The sequence below is a fragment of the Eschscholzia californica genome, unplaced genomic scaffold, assembly GCF_041429995.1.
Source record: "Eschscholzia californica isolate CP2 unplaced genomic scaffold, dmEscCali1.0.p SCAF_1, whole genome shotgun sequence".
NCBI classification, from domain to species: Eukaryota; Viridiplantae; Streptophyta; class Magnoliopsida; order Ranunculales; family Papaveraceae; genus Eschscholzia; species Eschscholzia californica.
Window position 1 is genome coordinate 42,494,883 of NW_028238198.1, and position 19,978 is coordinate 42,514,860.

General features: G+C 38.9%; 1 protein-coding gene across 1 annotated transcript; it reads right to left on the minus strand.

Annotated features, from left to right (window-relative positions):
• Positions 1–550: 550 nt before the first annotated feature.
• LOC147566961 (serine/threonine-protein kinase PBL27-like) lies at positions 551–2,465 on the minus strand. Its single transcript, XM_086653558.1, has 4 exons — positions 2,314–2,465; positions 1,808–2,116; positions 1,133–1,512; positions 551–1,049 (listed from the first exon to the last, which is right to left on the minus strand). The coding sequence occupies exons 1-4, from the start codon at positions 2,375–2,377 to the stop codon at positions 834–836; spliced, it is 969 nt and encodes a 322-aa protein (XP_086509684.1). The 5' UTR covers positions 2,378–2,465; the 3' UTR covers positions 551–833.
• Positions 2,466–19,978: the final 17,513 nt, after the last annotated feature.

The following is a 19,978-nucleotide window of genomic DNA, read 5'->3' on the forward strand; positions in this document are numbered from 1 at the left end:
AGTTTAGTCGGTCAACCTATTCGGTCACTCGTACCGGTCGGTCAGCGGTCGGTCCTTCGACATAGAATTTTGACCGTGACCGTCCGCCAATTCTTTCGGGCCGGTCGGACACTGACCGTTATGACCATCGGGTGTCCATGGACACTTTTTATCTCGGTCGAACGGGTCGGATAGCGGTCTTCCGGATCTTTTTCCCACCCCTAGTTTAGATAGAAGAGATAACCGGATTGAGATATGGAAATCGTCCCGGTCTTTATAGAAACTTACATCTACATGACCTTCTACATCCAGTTTCTCCGCCACGTCATATACGAAGAGTCAATCCTTAGTTTTTCTCAAGTACTTTATAATGTTCTTAGTTTTTCGTAAGTACTTTATAATTTTACCTCCACCCAAGCAACAAATGGAATGGATGGGATGCATAGTGGTTATTTATGTACATGTAGGTAATCTCAACTAGTAAAATGTAGTAAAAGGAAAAAAAAAAAGGTGGGCTGGGTCTGAACACGTAACTCATGATGCGAGGGAAATAAGTTTAGACAGTGAGCTATAACATTGTAACTGTCCAGTACTAATTTCGTTTCCATGACCATAGCTATCAGATAGAACAAAATTCTAATACTGTCGTGACTGTTCAAAATAAATTGCAGTTGATTTTCACATAACATTGCAAATAGATTATATTCTGGTAGATACTGTAATATATCTTTTGCAATAAACTTTTGTTCATGATAGACAAACTACTGATAATGCAGTTTTACCTCATAAGTGTTGAGAGACGAAAAAACAATAGTGTCAAAAGACTGGACTTCTTCCGCTGCAGATGGCCTTTCTTACTCTGCAGCGTCACATTCATCAGTGGGACAACTGATGATGCGACTCAGGGTCTTTAATGCTTCTGCTGCAGATGGTCTTAGTCTCGGATCTGCATTGACACATCTCGCAGCGATCATCATTATACGGACTAACTGTTTTTCTTCAAACCTCCCTTTGAGTTCTGGATCCACCATTGTTTGGTACAAGGAACGATCATTGAACTTAGGCTGTGCCTGCATGTGTATCAAGCGCATCAACAAATCAAAGAAACGAAAAAGAAGTTGCAAAAAGAAAGTAGTAGAGAAATAAGTCTTACCCACAGAACCATACTGCATTCTCTGTAATCTCTTGTGTTGTCCACAGCCTTTCGACCCGTGATGAGCTCCAAAAGGATTACCCCTAAACTGTAAATGTCCGTTTTGACTGTACGTTCACCTGTGGCAACATAGTTGGGATCCATGTAACCGTACGTGCCCCTGGGATCAATCAGAAGATGTGTGGCCTTCCCAATCGGATTAAGCATCGTAGTCCAAAAATTCGCCAATTTCGGCTCATATCCATTCCCAAGCAAGACATTCTCGCTGTTTAGGTAGAGGTGTAGAACCCCCCTCTCGTGCAAATACTGCAATCCCTCAGTGACACCAACGGCGATCAACAATCGAATATCCCAATCAAGTATGGTATCTTTAGTGTCCCCTGCAAAATAAAATGCATGTAGTTCAAAGATGACTGAACTGATTTACGTAGCCCTTTCTCAGCTTATTCAAACCCATATTTAAGATGAAAAGCTATCAGATATAGTAACAGAAAACCTATAAAACAAGAGACCTAAGATCTTCGGAAAGTAAAGTATGTAGATGACAACAATTCACTCAAAACTACGAATCTTTGCACAACTAGTTTACTCCCCATGAGTCCCTAGTGTCTGAATCAGATAAAGGATTATGGACAAAATAAGACACACGCATCAAGCAAACATAGAGATTATTACCATGTAAAATTTTGTCCAGAGACCCCATGGGGAGGAACTCATATACCAGAAGTCGCTCGGCTCCCTCTTCACATGCTCCATGGAGATGGGCTAGGTTGCGATGACGGCCAAGCGGAAGTAAAAGGGTTGGATAATGGCGGTTCCATCGTTTGACAGCTACTACCTGGTTGTTCCTAGGAAGGATTCCTTTGTATACTTTACCAAATCTGTCCCTTTCTATTACACCGTTTTCATTGAAGTTATCCGTTGCAATTAGGATTTCAGCAAGAGTATAAAACTGAAAGCCCATGTCAAAAACCTTCAAAGGAACTGTAAAGAAAATATATAAAGAAGAAAACAACATCATTATCTTATCATGGAGATTAAAGGAAATATAAGGAACAAATTGACATGAATGAGCTGATTTTCACATATAAAACAGAAAACTAAATAAACCCTAAGAAGAAGAAAATAAACCCTAAATGAACCCTAAGAAGAAGAAAATAAACCCTAAATGAAAACATTACCAGGTTCCTGTACATTAGATGGATTTCTCTTAGACGACTTGCAAAACCATGCCTTACGATCCATTGCTTCACTAGAGAGTGAGAGAGAGAGAGACAGAGAGAGATACAGAAACGGAAAGGTGTCGAGAGAGCAGAAACGAAAAGGGGTACTGAGAGTAGTGGTGCTCAAAAGGCCGGGCCGGGCTTGCGGGCCGGGCCCAAGCAACCCGGGCTGGAATAGCCCCGGGCCGGACTGCCAAAACCTATGGCCCAGCCCGGGAACGTAACTTTACCCAGGCCAGGCCTGTCCGGGCCGGGCCAACCTGTTTTTTTGTTTTTTCTGTTTTTTAATACGAAATTCAATTAAAACTTAACTAATCCTAAAAGTAAATTAAAAAGATTACAAATATAAAACTACTTGTAATAATAAAACTTTTTTAAAAGAAAATAGAACTTATCACCTAATATTAAAGTAATGACTATTAACCTAAAAGAATGGAACTTACCTAATACTGAAATTAAATTAAAACAAAATGGAACTTACTTAAAAATTTTATAGTATTTACCAAAAATTTCTTCTCTTACTTGTAAAGAATAGATTTTCTAGAGCTTACCTAAAAATGGTTTAATGAAACTTACCTATATTTTTTATATTCTCTAACTTAAAAAGTAAAGATTTTCTAAACTTACTTAAGGATATAAATCCTTAACAGAAATATAAATATTTCTTTTCTAACTCAACAACTTACCTAAATTTATTTTTAGATAGATTTTTTAAAGCTTACCAAATTTTTTTCTCCAACTTAAGTTAGTATATTTTCTAAATAGGATATAAATCATTAGGAGGAATATAAGTATTTAAAAAAGGAAGGAAAAAAGAAAAAAAAAAAACAAGTTGTCGGGCTCAACCCAGGCTTTTCCGAGCCGGGCCTAGCCCGTTGGGCCAAAATAGAGGCCCAGTCCGGGTCCGGGACAGAACCCAGGTTGACCTGGGCCGTTTTCCGTACGAGCCAGGTCGGCCCTGTACGGAACGGGCCGACCCAGCATTTTGAGCACCTCTAAGTGAGAGCAGAAACGAAGAGCGTGTTGAAGTCGAACCAGTGATTTTCATTGTCCACCGTTGATCCCATAAACAACCAACATAGACTGACCCCCAAGTACTAAGACAAGGAGATATGGCGGTGCCATGAAGATTATGGAGGTTTACTAACAATTCTTGCTGCTTTCAATCAAGAAATTGACACCAAGGTTTCACTGGATTAATCATTAGGGTCCAAGTTAGTTTAGCTAACATCGCTACAATGCCATTTTTCTGTTTTGTGAACTCCTAGTTCTCTCTAAACTTTAGGTTTAATAATATTATGTCAAGCAAAAGTATGACAATGTCGTTTCCCCACCAAAATACTCGTTGGGCCTGTTCTATTTTACTACAAATAGTTTTAGGAAGTTCGTACAACCCGAGCAAATGATCTTTCGGCTACTTGGACATTTGTTCTAAGTTTTTTGAGTTCTTTTTATAAGGATAATAATGTTGTAAACTCTTCTGTTTCATTTTATATATTCTAGCTTCCTATCAAAAGAAAAATATTGACTTTGAGTGTTTTTGAACCCTATTGTATTTTTGAAATGTTTTTGAATTTTGTGGGTACATTCTCTGAAAACTCGTCCACTAGGGCAACCTAGGAGTTTAACGGCTTGTTGCATATGCTAAATGCAACCGGGATTCCTCCGAAAGTGAGTTAGGTTTTTCTTTTATTTTGTTTTGCTCGAGGACTAGCAAAATCTAAGTTTGGGGATGTTTGATGGGTCATGAAAATGCCCCATCTGAGTCGTTTAATTTAGCCAAGTTAGTCGGTTTCGAGTCTTTATTATAATAAAATGGTTGGTTTTCTTGATTAGGTGTCTTTTGCGGAGTTAGACGTGAAAAACGGTTAAAAACGAGGAAAAGATGCATGAAGGGTATTTTGGTCATTGTGAGTCAAGGAAATTCTGGTAATTTGGCCAAGGTCAGTGCGTGGTTGAAAAGTAGAGGTCGAGACGAGTCCGTAGGAGAAAACGGAAGTCAAATCGGAGTTCGGATGAGTGAAATATGCAAAGTCAAAGTCAGTCAACATTTGGTGCACATTTGGTCAACACTCGGGACAGTGTCGGGCACAGATTTGGCGCGCGGTACACCAACAGACACGTGTCGGAGGACGGAGGCTGGTGCATCTATATCCCGTGTTCCCGCTGAGCATCCAAGCGCACCCTATAGGCCTGATCCGGTGGAGCGCGTCGCAACTTAACTTGGTGGTCCCGTTCAAACGTTTTAATCTTGACCGTTGGGTTCCGCGTTTTCAAGATCTACGGCTGCTGTGCGTCCGTCCTTTATTCCATTCCTGTGTTACCCGAAGCAACTTAGAATCCGTAGCCCCGATCTCACGTTTTAATCTTAGCCGCTCCCTTCCGCGTGTCCCAGATCCGACGGCTTCCGTAAGTCCCGTGTTTTACACTTATTCCGTGCACCCGAAGTTGCTTAACTTCTGTGCTCCGGGACACGTGGCTTTGTATCGTCACTCCAGATCCGTGCGCGTGAGATCCGACGGCTGCTGCTTCGATTCACTCTATTATCTTACATCCGGCCACACCAAATCAAACCGAATTCCCAACTTTAAACCCTAGCCGCCAACTACAATTGGTTATGCCTTAGGGTTTTGCACTTTAATCCCTAAAACTCCAAAAATGACCCTCTTTTCTCCTACTATTTACCATTTGACCCAATCAAAACCCTAACCCAACTCTATAAATAAATCTCTTGCTCCTCCATTAAAGGCTAGACTTGCAAACCCTCTCAATCTCCCTTCTTATCCCCTCTTTCCTCCTTCTTGTAGTTGTAAAACCCTAACCCTTCTTTTCCATTCTTAGCCTCTCTTAGCCTCCTTTTCTCTCTACCTCTTCTCAACTAAAAACCCTAGCCACCATTCTTTTCTCTACCACCTTCATCTTTTCTCTAGATTTTCTTTTTCCTTCTAATTTCTTCTTCTAACCTTCTAATTTCTCCATACCTTCTTCTCTAAAATCTCTTCTTCTTCTATCTCTCTTCTAAATTTCTCTTCTTTTATCTTCTAATAAGCTATTACTTGGAGATTTGGGTAATATTCTTGAGATACTTGGAGCTTAAATTGGACATCAAAATGGAGATACATGGGAATATGGATTGTGAACATTTTTGGTGATTTCTTTCCATTAATCTTTTGTAATTCCATTTATTTTATGAATTCAATGAATATTATTTTAGATTCCATGAGTAGCTAAATTTTTTATCTAGGGTGTAGAGGAAACCCATATTTGGGCTTATTTTGAGATATGTTATAAATCAATGAATCCTTATTTTGAGCTTCAATGCCTATTGATTGTCATTTCATGTTGATTCTATAACCTTATTATCATTCATGTATTATCATTAGATATTTCATGCTTTTATTGATTTATTAGATGAGATATGCCTTTTAGATCTTGAATGATCGTGTAGGAAATTAGTTTTATATGGTAGTCAATCATACATTCTTGATTTTGAATTGTGTTATTAAAAAATATATTCCGAAATCTAAATAGTTTATTATGTTAGATTTTGAGTTATACATGAGAAAAGGGATTTGTTAATTAATGCATGTTTAAGTAGTCCATTTATGTGGTGAAATCGAAAACCCTAGATTCTTCTTCTCATCTTGATTTCATTCTTATTAGTCTATTAGTATTGCTTTCTTTTTTTTTCATAGTAGTTTCCAAATCAAATCAAAAGTTTGAAAGGGGGTTTAATTCGAGATTTAGATAAAATAGCTTGTCCTTTGGAACGAAACTCGACTTATTAGAAATACAATAACTTGACCCCGTATACTTGCGGGAATAGACCTATTTTAGGCCTATCAAGTTTTTGGGGCCGCTGCGGGGATAGGTTAATTTTATTTTCAATCTTGAATTTGTCTTATCTTATTTCTATATTTGGAAAGTTTTATTTTTGGTAAGTTTTTATTTTTGGACACTTTGACTTGCTTTTCCATTTTTGGTGTGTAGAACGCTAAGGAGCAAAGGAAGAGGCGCAACAAGGAGAGGAACTCAAGAAGGAAAATTTACATTTTATTTTTAGTATTTTTTTTTATTTTTCTTTTTGGTGAGAGAGAGACTTTTAGACTTTCTAGTTTTTATTTTTGGTTTAAACGTTTTGACCCTAAATTAGAGGGCGTTTTAATTGTAACCGAAAACCAAAACGAAGCCTCGGGTTCGAACACTCACGGGAGAGTGGCCCGAGTCGTCTGCTAGGGTCATCGCCCGTCTTGAACATGAGGTAAATTCTAGATCACCCACGAATCTCCTGTAAGTGGGTACTTGTGATGTTTTTGCTTGCCTAATTGATTGTCGAACTGTTAGTTTAAATATCATATTAGTAAGGGCATTAACCCATTACAAGATAGGAGTCGGATTTCATCACCGGTCTCTTGCCCATCTAGGTAACAACATTGCCGATCCCAAGCCTCACTTAAAATTAAAAATTGATTTAGACATTGGCCGAAGGGTAACGAGCTTATAGGATATTCTTGACAAATCTCGAACTTGATTAGTATTTGGAGTTTTCCCAAGAAGAGGGAACGATCCAAGAACACAATTCTTGATCGTTGTACTGTGACGGAGTAACTCCTTATAAGAATCATAGTTCAATCTTTGGAAAGAAATAGGAGCTGTCTAGATCAATTTTTAGGTGAAAAAGACTACCCAGTCGTCTAGATTGTGTCTAGGTTGCTTGGTGGAGTCAGCTTGCTTGCTTCGTTGTTTTCCTTAGGATCTTCGTAGTTTCGTTACTCTTTAAAAAAAAAAAAACAAAAAACAAAAAAAAAAACCAAAAAAAAAAAAATGGAAGGATTCTTCAATGAGGACGAATTGGAAGAGAGACGGAAGGAACAATCATTGTTAAGAACACAAGAGATACTTTTACGGAACATGTCTAGACTTGAGGCGACTAACGCTACTCTAGATAATTTTGACCAGTCCTGTAATGATGGTCATAACGTCGATAACTATTGGAATCATCATCAACCTCAACAAGGTTGTGTCCCTCAGTTACAAAATACCAATAATTATCAACGTTTTAACTATCAAAATTATTTTGAAAATCCGAGGGATAATGTCTATGGTGATAATTATAGGGAGTATTGTCAACCTCAAGGAGGTTATGAGTCACACTATGCACATGTCAATAGTTCATCCTACAGTCAATATAATGAAGAGTTTTATGATCCAATCATGTCCCAACCACCTCAATGGGATAACATTCAAACTAATGACTCTTCATCATCTTCATTAGACATACTTTATAGTCTTCTTGTCAGGACTAATATAGAGCTTGAGCAGAAAGGTCGAGAGCTACGAGCTGAAAGATTAGCTCTAAGTGAAAGAATTAGTGAAAATCTAGAATTGTCCCTCAATAAAAAACCCAACATCATAGATGATGAGTCCTTTGATAATATGGAGTGCAATACACAATACCATGAGTCTTATGATGATGAGGATGGTAATATAAATGAGGCGAATACTTTGTTTGATCCTACTCCATGTTTAGTTTCTGACCATAGTATTTTGCCAACCATAGAGTCGCCGTTATCATCATATGAATCCATTGCTGAGGAAACTCTTGAACCACCTTCAGAGAAACCAAAAGCTGAGTCTGTTTTGTCTCCCGAGTCTAAACCTTCTACTCATCTTAATGATAATCTTATGGATCAAACTAGATGTCTTACTAAAGATGAAGCTGATGAACTTTGGCTAGTTGAAATGTCCAAAGAGAGTGATGACTCACTCGACTTAGGTGAAGTTCTAAACACTAATGAGATCATAATGAAAGATAGTTTGTCTGAGTCTTTACCGAAGGAGATTAGACCCAACTTGGAGGTAATTTCAATACAACAAGACGATGAGGCTATTTTAGAACCTCCGAGTTTGAGTGTTTATCTAGGTGAATCAAACCTCTTAAATAGTCATGCACCATGTCCCTCGGAAGTCCAAGTAACCTCGTGTCAATCACTTGTGTATTCTTCCACAGTCTCTCAATCAATTTGTCATTTTTATGAGGATCCATTTTATCCAATGTCTTTCAACTTTAGTTTATCGCCAAACTTAATGATTGTTGCTTCATCTAAGTTTGGGGATAAATCATTCACATTGGAAGTCTCACTTAAACTGCCATATCATTTCATGGACGTGAGACTGAACCTTCCTGGATACTTCATCTTTTGGGTTGACCCTCAAATCTTCCGATTACTATTGTATGGGGAGTCATCAACCCTTAATCCAGTAGGTTTACAGTAACTTTTCTTTCCTTTTTCTTTCATCATCGTCTGGCTGAAGACGATAAACTTAGCGCTTCTTGGGAGGCAACCCATGCTTCTGATATAGGACAGTGGAGTCTGGTAATATCTTTCCTCTCATCTTTTAATTTTGGCATGGTCTTTAGAACATTGAGGACAATGTTCGGTTTAAGTTTGGGGATAGGGAAGAACTTTTTGCTAAGTCCTTCATTTCGAAAATTCAAGAGGGTTCAAAATTTTTTCAATTTTGGACCGAAAATGTGAGTCTAATGGTTGTTTTTGGCTTGTTAATAGTTATAGAGTCGAGTTGATCGTACTATCCGGTTGTTAAAGGTTTCTTCATGAATTTCGAGTCTTGAGGTCGTCTGTGTGCTAGCCATGTGAGTATTATGGAACTGAAGGGTAGACGGTTCTGAGAGAACTAGATAATGAAAAGAGTATTCGGATGAAGGCAGAGCCAGTAACGTGCTTGATGCTAGCAACCATGGAACCAACTCTTCAAGAGCAGTTCATAGACATAGATGCTTGCTCCATTATTCGACAACTTCGGGAAATGTTCCAGAAACAGTCGAGATTGGAAAGGTTTGAAACCTCTAAAGCACTTATGGACATGCGCCTCGAGAAAGGAAAACCAGTAGGGACTCATGTTCGTCACATGATCAGGCTCATTGGCAAGCTGGCCAAACTGGGTTTTCCTTATAGCCAACATACGGCTACCGATACTATCCTCCATTCCCTCCATAGTGGTTTCAACCAGTTTCAGATGCACTACAACATGAATGGATGGGACAAGACATTGGAGGAACTTCATATCATGCTTCTAACGGCCGAAAAGGATGTAGCGATAGTGGAGAATAAGAAGGATGTTCTTATGGTACAAATGGACAAGGGTTTCAAGAAAGGTGGGAAACGGAAGAAGAAAACTGCGTCAAAAGGAAAAGGCAAACGAGTTGCCAAACCTAAAGACAAAGGTCCTCCTTCTGACACCAAATGTTTCTACTGTGATGGCAAGGGCAATTGGAAGAGAAACTGCCCTAAGTTCTAGGAGGACAAGAAGAACGGAATGGTAGTTTCCGATTCAGGTATTAATAGTTAATTTATCAAATACTGTAAATTCCCAATATGGTATTGGATACCTAAAATGCCCTATCATTGTGAATGTACAGGTGCAGTTGGGAACTGAGTATTTGGCTAAAGGAGACAAGATTCAAGAGGGAGCAGAAGCCTAGACTGCTAAGGATGCTGAAAGGGATCGGAGTCTACTTTAGGCACTAATCTAGATTAAGTATTTTTCTAGTTTTAACATCATCTATGTACTAAGTATTATGGAGAATCAATAAAGAAGTTTATTTCTATATTGAGATGTTATAAAGTGCTAATTTAACAATATATACCAAAAGATTCTAAACTTGGTTAAACCTGCAAAGAGACTTATGACTCTCCTAAACAGGTTCATCCAAATCACAAAAGGATGAGGACGGTATGTCCAAAATAACCAAGAATGCTTAAAGAAGCAATGAATCGACTGACAAGAAAGAAGGTCTTGAGTCAGAATAGATGGTTGATCGTCGGTTTATTTCTAATTTATCCAAATTTGAAATGTCCAAAAGGGATAAAGATGAAAAACACGAATCAAACCCTATCCTCCAAAATCCACTAAGTCTAGACATAGCTTCCCACAAATTTATCGAAAATCCGTCTAACAGTTAAGCTTGTAAAAGCGTTACAAAATTTAGCTAAAGTCTGATGCAATTTTTTTAGAAGAAATTTGGGCTTTTTCCACAAGCAATCAAGAGAACAAAGTGTTTGTTGCTCATGATAGTATTCTTATAGTAATTAGCACACCTAGTAGTCTGGGAGAAAAGTACTAATTATTACAAGAATAAGTGGGAGAAAAGTACAAGTCGAATTAATTCGATCATGAGAAAAATCATGAAGAGTCATGAAGAACAATCATGAAAATTATACAGACCGATTAAGTTCGACCAAGAACAACAAAACTGTTAAAAGACAGTAAAACCGCGGTTCCTCGGAAAAGGAAAAGGTGGAGATTGGATCTTAAAACCTAACGCACAAAAGCGAATGTGATTCGCAGGAGAACTCTCAAAGTAGTTGAAAGTGTCTTTAAGGGAAAAATCTCGAAGTAGTTAGTATATCCCAAGTTGTTGTTCAAAAGCCCTAAAAAGTCAAAAGTAAAGATTCAGAAGATAAAGGTTATTTCTGAAGAGATAAAAGACCTGCGCAGAGACGGAAACTGACTCTAGATTTTGGCTAGAAACCAAAAATCATCATGGAATCCATATTTCATCTAGACATGTAGCTTGATAATTTAAGTCAACGAAAGACCTAAATTAGTTTTCTAGAATAGAAAACTGAGAAGGATGGAAACATTCTAGTTTCCCGAAACTAGACAAAATTGGATTTTCCCAGTCCAGTTATGCCCATACGCATGCTTAAAGAATCAATCTACGGATTAAAGCACGCAAGAGTCAGAATCTTCGATTCATAAAGGCAATCAAAATGGTTTTGATCCCTGAGGAATGAAGAAATTCTGGAATCACGTACTTCAAGAAGGTAAGTGGGAGCAACAAACCTTCCGGGTCCGTATGCAGAGTACATACAAAAGATTGAGTACGACATAAGATGTTGTGTAACAGTAAACGTACTGACTCAATAAAAGGACCTCACACAAGGATAAAATGCCATTTTGGGCATCTAAAGGTCTATAAGCGTAGATCATGAAAGATGATAGGATTAGGAAGACTCAGTACGCTGAGACGCTTGAGATCCAAAACCGAAAATCTAAGACTCGAAAAGTCTAAAAGAATTTCAACCCAAAAACTCATGACAAAGAGCGTTGCAAAACCCGGAGTCTAAAAAGACACCGATGAGCAACCACGCATGAAAGAGACACTTATGTTTGAAAACATAAAGTCAATCATGTTGGACACGATTAGCAGTTAAACATCCAAATTCGGATTGGAAAACCGAAACACTAATTAAAACATCCTAGAAGGCTAAAGGATGAAGTAGTACAAGAGTTGAAACAAGTCATCGTAGCAAACTTCCAGACATGGAAGGAAAGTAGGCTAAAAGCGTTTAGGCCGGGAACTGTTGGAAATACTACATGAGTGTTAAAAGCCTTAACTCTAGTAAAGGTTACTAGAAATTATCAAAGTTGAAGATAGCAATCTTCAAATTAATTGATAATTAGCAAAGTTTAAAACGGACTACATCGGTAGTCAAACTAAACTGTCACCTAAGACAAAGTATGAGACTCATACACAAGTCTAAAGGGATGGGGTACATTTAGAATAGACCTTGACAAGTAAATTAAGCGGGTTAAAATGAGTTTTACGGAAGAGGCTCAAATTTACAAACTCTCGTTATAAAAAATAAAGTTAATTATTTCACAGTCGTCTAAGTTTGGTTTAGTACATAAACGACAGTCCACAGATAATAAATCATTCCGAATAGGTTTGCCAGACACTTGATCTGATGAATGAAACCCTATTAAGTGAACTTGGAATATTTATTATCATCTCCTTAGTCCAGGTCGTTGCATGGACAACAACGATTACAGAAGACTAGCACGGGATGTCGATGAGATAGCGCAGTTTCATGGGCAATAGAATAGGAGTATTCAATTCGGCTACGTGGGTGTGTAAAAGGTTATACACTGGATAACCCTCGATATGAGAAGTACACCACTCGTGATGAAACGTCAAAATACTTCTCATAAAAGACAATCGGAGAGATTCTTAAAAACATGAGTGCTCCACTCATCTTATGTAAGGAATGTCCGACTTTGGTTCTATTAAATGCCGCACCGTAAAAAGAGGTTATAAAGGCTGATACTGGAAAGGACAGGATAGACATGAAGTTAAGTGGGAGCGCAAGAATGGATTGTGTCATCCTAATCACATTAGTAACAGAGTGTCTCAAGGCCACTTGATGAGTAGCAACTGAAAATGCGTGGCCACGCTCAAACGGATTAGGAGTTAATCGTTTGTCTTTTACGGTTGTACTCGGATATCAAAAAAGTCTGAATGACGTGACGTATCAGATGGGATACTAATTGACACGGGAATCGAGCATTGCACTTGTTCTAAGTCCAAGTGGGAGTCTGAAAGAGTTGAAGGAGATGTCCTTCGACCAAGGTGACAATGCGAACAATTTGTCGGATAGGACAATTGATGTAGAAGATCATCAAGTCCGATTGATTTAGCGATCGTAGAGTTTAAGCTAGAGACCAACTACGATCGTCGAATTACGAAGTAATTCGCGGCTAACTTCGATCGGATCCTACAACGGGTTACACATAAGAGTGTCAATTTAATCTAGGATATGACTAGTGGGAGTGAGATATAATAATGAGAGTGTCCCATAAATATATCTCATAGGCCTAAAATTTTATTCTGATGAAAGGAAGGCAAGTAGAGTGGTCGAAACTTGTTTTGTGTACGGAGGGGATTCTCAAACACTCTTTTATTGCCTGGATAGCGCTGAAACGGGGTTTAAAGACAAAAACTAAGTTGAGGGGTTGGGGTCTTAACATCGATGAAATCTGTCCATTATGTCAGAGAGAATCAGAAACGAATGAACATATCTTTTTCCAGTGCTCGTATTCATTAGAAATCTAGTCAGATTTGCTAGCCCTACTCGGTATTAGCAGGAATCACATAGGTCGTTGGTTGGACGAAATAGAGTGGTGTATCACTCAATTTCACGGTAATTCAATACTAGGCAGACTCGGAGGCCTAGTTTTTTGTGGGTTCATATATCATATATGGTCTGAGCGAAATAACCGAGTGTTTCGAGGGAAGGTCACGCCAGTCCAAAAATTATTCAGGTGGGTCGTTAGTTGAAATCAAAATCAAAGTGCTGACATGGAAACGGAAACCCAATAGGCTGGATGGGTCTCAACAAATTCTGGATCGGTGGAATCTGTCTATCCCACTTCAGGTGAAGGTAACTAAAACGTGTAAATGGTCTGACCCTTTGATAAATCAGGTCCTAATTAAAATTGATGGGGCCTATGATGCTGATTTAGGGGGTTTTTTAGCAACCTTAAGAGACCACTGGGAGATACAATTGTAGCTGCAACGTCCAAAACGCCGAGAAAGTCGGTGTTCTTTCATGAAATACAAGGGATCAAACTAGGTCTACAGTTAGCAACTACTTTGGGTCAGAGGAGGGTGAGGATTGCAATTGATTCCTTACTAGCAGTCTCTATATTGACAATGGAGGGTAAGAATCCACCATGGCAGATGGTCAGAATAGTTCGTGAAATTCGGGAATTAATGTCGCAATTGGAAGAACGTTTTATTACTCATGTCTATCGCAAAATAAACCAGGCAACTAATTTTCTATTAAAGATGAAACCAATATCAGGCTACAGAGAAATGAGATTGAAATTATTACCAGCTGAGTTAGAGAAGATTGTGCAGGATGATAAAAGGGGAGTCATTAGAGTGCGACATGCTTAACTTCTCGATTGTTAGAGTTTTCTATTCTAGTTTCTTAGTTCCGACAGTTATTTATTTGTTTTTTATTTGATGAAGTATTCTTTGTTTGGGTCGGACCCTTTACCCGTAAACAAATTCAAATAAAAAAACCCAGGTTCTACCATGATGAGGAGAATAATACGAAACTCTTAGGGACGCCCTCTTCAGAACCAGAAGTTTCTGATAGATAGAAATTTTACTTGCACTGGTTGTTCATTGGGATAGTTTATTACTCGCCCATCCCTGACAAAAGTACATATCAAATCTCCCAAATTTTTGGAAATGATTTAAGGTTATACAAGTGGCCATATACACCCGCGGTGTGGACCATTTAAATATTTATGGTATTAATCGATGCATCAACTAGATAGTCTCATGTCAATTTTCTCTCGAATCAAAATTAGGCGTTTGCAAAGTTACTGATTCAGATAGTTCGTTTACGAGCTCACTTTCTTGATTATCCGATTATGTCGATCGTCTAGATGGAGCATGAGAATTTGCATCAAGTACTTTTGATTCCTATTGTCTCTCAGTTGGAATTAATATTAAACATCCTGTAGCTCATGTTCATACTCCGAAAGGTCTTGCTGAATCATTCATTGAACATATCCAACTGATTGCGTGACCTATGTTGATGAAGACGAAACTATCTGTTATTGCATGGTGACCTATAGTCCTCTATCTTGCAGCCTTGATAAGGTTACGCCTTACTTTATATAATCAATTTTCACCTTCGCAATATGTTTAAGGCCAGCGTCCCAACTGATGTGACACTAAAATGTCACATTTGGAGAGCCTAACTTAGACTAATTATTCCTTTTCGAGTGTTATCAATAATATTTTATGTGTTTTTCATGTTAGGTACCTATTTTGGAGTTAGACATGAAAATCGGAATAAAGGGAGCGAATTATCACTATCATTTCATGTGCCCAAAATGAGAGAAAAAGACTTCAAGCAAATCATATGAGAAGAGGAGTCAAAGACGAGCCCAACGGTGAAAATGGAAGTCAATTCCGAATTCGGACGGGGAAGTTGTGAAAGAAAGAAGTCGAGGTTCGGTCTTAAAACAAGGATTCTATGAAGGCACCATCCTTTGGTTATAATTTTAGAAGGCACCCTCTTGATTTCCAAGTGAAGTCTAAAACCCAAGCCCAAAGAAGATGAAAGAAGGAAGAGATTTTGGAGGCACCCAATGGACCCAAGTTTGAGTCAAAGTCAAGGTTGACTAAGTTTACGGTTTGAGTCAAATACACTATTCATCTTCTTCCTCATTCATCATTCAACAACCAAGTAAGAGAGAGAGAGAAAGACGCAAGAGGCTAGGGTTTGTGAGTGTTTTTTAGAGAGTTAAGAGGAGCTTGAGAGAGAGAAAAAGAGAGGAAGGAGAAGGAGGAGTGCCGGCCAAGCAAGGCCGGCCAAGCTCAAGGTCGGCCAAGCTTGGCCGGCAGCAGCTCGGGCTGCATAGAGCAGCTCGGGCTGCTCGGGAAGCCATTAGAGCACGGGTCGCGGCAGCATCAAGCACGGAACAGAAGCCCCATCAACAATCGATCAGTAGTTGCTGCAAATCGCGAGCAGCTGCTGCTGCGATTCGGATCTGCACGGGAGCTGCTCGAGTTCCACCAACGTGCACGGGACAGGAGCCTTCAAGTACGGGACGCGGCTACTTGCTCGGACGTGCATGTGCCGACTCGGAATAGTCACATTTGCTCGGATCTAGGGTTTGGCCGAAAATGTCTCAAACTTTGATCGGATTTTTCTAGACTTTCCGACAACTTTCTTGATTCGAAACCATAGGGCTTTTACTCCCCATGTCTTGATCTACCTTCCCATGTAGTTTGATTTGATTTTGGGTGAAAAATCTTTAGAGAGAGAAAGCTTGGTGAAGCTTTAATGGTGGATGTTCTTGAGATGGAGAAGATGATGATGGGTGATATGGGGAAATCTGATTTTTACTCGGGGACACCCAAAGTTCACTATTAAAGGGAAATCCAGGAAATTGCTACGGGGAGATCGACTATACTTAGAGACTCATTTTTCTCGACGAACCTAGCCTCGAGCCACATCGAAAAAGGGGGATTTCTCATCATCTTCTTTTCATTTATTACTTATTCACCATGTTAGCTAAATCAAGTGTGTCGATTATATGAGATGAAATGTGATGAATTTGTGATTATGTTTAATATGATTTCATGTTTCGATTATGAATTGATGTTCATTTGATTCGATTATCGTTTTGATCGTATTTCATGTGTCTTGTCAAGCACTTCGCATAGTTAGGCGACTAGACGATACTTTCGACGACTCGAGATTAACCGATTTAGGACGTTTGTTTGACTACGTATGACCTCCGGATATACGTAGTCCTTATAGACACCACCTTAGGAGTCGAACATCGATTGTATTTGACACATTTAATCGGACAATACATAGTTGTAGATTATCATTATAGATTCCCGGACTTCGATACATGAACTCTCGTATTCGGATACTCTTGAAGCATGATTTGAATGTGATGATTGGCTTATTATTTGTTACATGTGAGTTTAATTGTCTTCGTCTAGTTTTATAAACTAGAAGCCTTGATCGTAATCGTCTATTGACACGAACTTTGATAATGCGTACTTAGTTTGATAATCGATGCTTAGTGACGTTTGATCGATTATACTTAGTTTGACGTATTATGTTTATTAGTGTCATACTTGTTCATTCTCAATTCATTAGATGGTGTGTGTAAGTTTGATAGTCGATGCTTAGTGACGTTTGATCGGTTATGCTTAGTTAGACACATGATGCTTAGGATTGTCAATGTGGGTGAAGTTAATTACACTTTCATGTGAATAGATACATAGTATTTGTCATTGTCGATCTTGTGGATCGAAGTATCCGTCTCAATTAACTTTTACCCGAATCAACTCTTACCGTCTCCCGACTCTTGTTTCTCCGACTCTTCTCTCGAATCTCTCTCGCCCATTTACTTTGTTGTTTAGTTTAGTTTTACTTGTTTTATTCTCTTCTTGTTGCGTACTCAATCATAAACCTCCCACTTTTATCTTGTTCTTTCCTTTTTAGTCTAAGTTAGTGAGTGACTCGTAGACCGGTGGGCTAGACTCTCCCGATAACCGGACTACCAACCTATCCTTGGATCGACTCCGGTTTTACCGGTTACTACTTGATACCTCCGCTTGGGTGTGCAACCTTTTCGGGTGCATCAAGTTTTTGGCGCCGCTGCCGGGGATAGGTTTAGTAGTTAGGATAGCGTTTGTTGTTTTGTTCATTAGTCTTGTGTTAGTTGCTTTCTTAGACGTTTTCTCTTTATTTATTTTTGTAGTTTTTTTATCTTCTTTTTAGGTAACGTTTTCGAGAAAAGAGCCAAAAGCGACATAAAGGCGAGGGAAAAGAAAGGAATCGAGAAGCCAAGGAAAAGGCGAACGAAAAGAGAGGAGCACTCGATAGTATCACATTCTATCTCTTCCTTTTTACTTGTGTGTGATTGTTAGTCTATAAGTGTTTGTTCCCATTTTGTGATTGTGTGTTAGCATCTTTGAACATTGTGAGATCATGACAAGTTGGTCATTTGATGAGAATGACCTTATGCGAACCCTTTCCAACACTAGTCGACCATCTACAAGTCGTCAAGACTACTCAAACTTATATAGGAATGGTCCAACTAGTGATAGGAATAGGCGAGTTGAGCCTGGCCGACCTAGGATGACCATGGGTGAATATCGACGGATGTATGGAGTCGGTCAGACTCGTCATGAACATGGTTTTAGGGATTATGAGCATGCGGGTAACGAACCCCGTAGGAGTCTTCGAGACTATCGACAAGAATTTGGGATGACCACACCTTCATGTATGGATTTGTCATTGGATGATAACCGTAGTTCCATTAGTATTGATCGACCACGTCGAAGTCTTCGTGACTATCGACAAGCATATATGAATGGTTCACTTAGTGATGACAATTCCCGACTCGATGATTCCACTCAAAGAGTCGAGTCTAGGTATTTACATGAAGGTAGTGAAGAAAGGACCATGGAGACCATTAGCCCGGTTTGTGCTATTTGTGCGAGCTTACACCATTTGACCGATTATTGTCCCATGATCCGTGTTCCGCAAGAGTCTTCGTCTAGTTATACTCATGTGCCTTATTACGAGGCGATGTCTGAAGATACTCTCCAAGCAATTTTAGAGTATCAAACTAGATTTAATCGAGAGATAACGGAGATCACGGAACGGATTCTCAAAATTGTTGATAGACTTGAGTCAGAGCCTATCGTCGACGAGGAAGGGGTTTGCGCACCCCAAACTCAAGAAGAGACTATGAATGATGGTGAGGGTAATACACCTAACTCTAGTCTTAAGTTAAATGTCGAAGAAGCTCCTGATAGACCCATAGAGCATGAATTGACCGATGAACCTTGTTGCTCACTCCCTCAACCATTGTCATCTGACCTTGATCAACCTAAACTAGATTTTGATGTTCGGGATGATAGCTCTACGAGCAAACTTGGGAATCACACAATGTTGAACTTTCCAATTTTTAGCACTTGTGATTACTTGGATGAGTTATGTAGAAGTGTAGGTGTTGCAACCAACTTTGAGGCTCTCAATGCCTTTAAGGATGTCGATAACATAATAGTTGAAGAGATAGCGGATAGCTTGTTGGATTATTTACCTAAGGAAATTATGGACCTTGACTTGGTCCCCGAGCATATTGTCTTACCCTTAGAGTCTAGTTCGACCTTCCACATGATCTCAGACTCGGTTGTTGACCCCTTATGGGACACTTCGGACGTCTTTCCTAGCACATCTAGGGACTTAGTGGATGTTTTATCCACTAAGCTTGAGTTTGACTTTTTACCTTCGACTGACTTCCTGACCCTTCATTTGTATGTCGATCCTTTTGACGACTTTTTAGTCGTCGCCCCTAGCATTTATGCGTACTTAGTGGACCGTGCATCCACTAAGTTTGGGGATGGTCTCTTTTCGCTTTTAGTCTCACGTGCACTTATATGCTTCGATATTATTGTGAGACTTTTAGCATTTGTATATAGCTTTCTTTGGGTTGATCCCCAAATCTTCCGTCTTTTGCTATATGATCGTTAGCAGATTAAGATGGGGCTTGATGTTTGTGGGTATCATCTTTGGAAACCCTCCACGAGACATAACTCGTGCTCTTGTGTGAAAACAAGAAAATCAAAGGCTAATTGCATAGCTCAATGCAATCGTGTATACCCGCGTTAGTGGTAGACTTTATATGGTCATGTTTTTATGTGCTTCACTCTCATGATATTTGGTGATATTTTAGGAGCATCTCTTATATGTTTTACTTCTAAGGCGTGGTTTGTTCCAAGTTTGGGGATGGCGCGAGCTTGACATCAACTTGGAACCTCTTTATACATGAGCCTTGGTAGTATTATCCTTTATCTCCTTCGGTTATGGTAATATCTCTCCACTTTTCTCTTTAATTGATGTGCCTCTTTATCTTTTGGTGAGTGTATGCTTAGAACATTGAGGACAATGTTTAGGTTAAAGTAGCAAGTGATTCTTTTCATTCTTTTCGATCGAATTCCAGTTCTCTTTTCAGGATCCCTGAGGTTGAAGAAATCATCACAAGTTCACTTGTTTTTCAAATTATTTGAATATAATTTGTTGATGATGAACTAGATTTAAATTGTTTAACGGATGATTGTTAACACAAAAAAGAAAAAAAAAGTCTCCTCTTTACTGAAATTCCTTTCTAACTCTGACTTGGAAGCAGCTTTGTTAATGGAGTTTTTTAGGGACATGTTTGGTATTTCGATATTTTTTCTAAGTAAGGTACTTACTTTAATTAA

Coding starts and splice junctions, on each gene's coding strand:
- LOC147566961 (XM_086653558.1), bottom strand. CDS start 2,377: ATGGATCGTAAGGCATGGTTTTGCAAGTCGTCTAAGAGAAATCCATCT. Junction 2,117..2,313: donor ATCTAATGTACAGGAACCTG/GTAATGTTTTCA, acceptor TTTTCTTTACAG/TTCCTTTGAAGGTTTTTGAC. Junction 1,050..1,132: donor AATGCAGTATGGTTCTGTGG/GTAAGACTTATT, acceptor ATACACATGCAG/GCACAGCCTAAGTTCAATGA.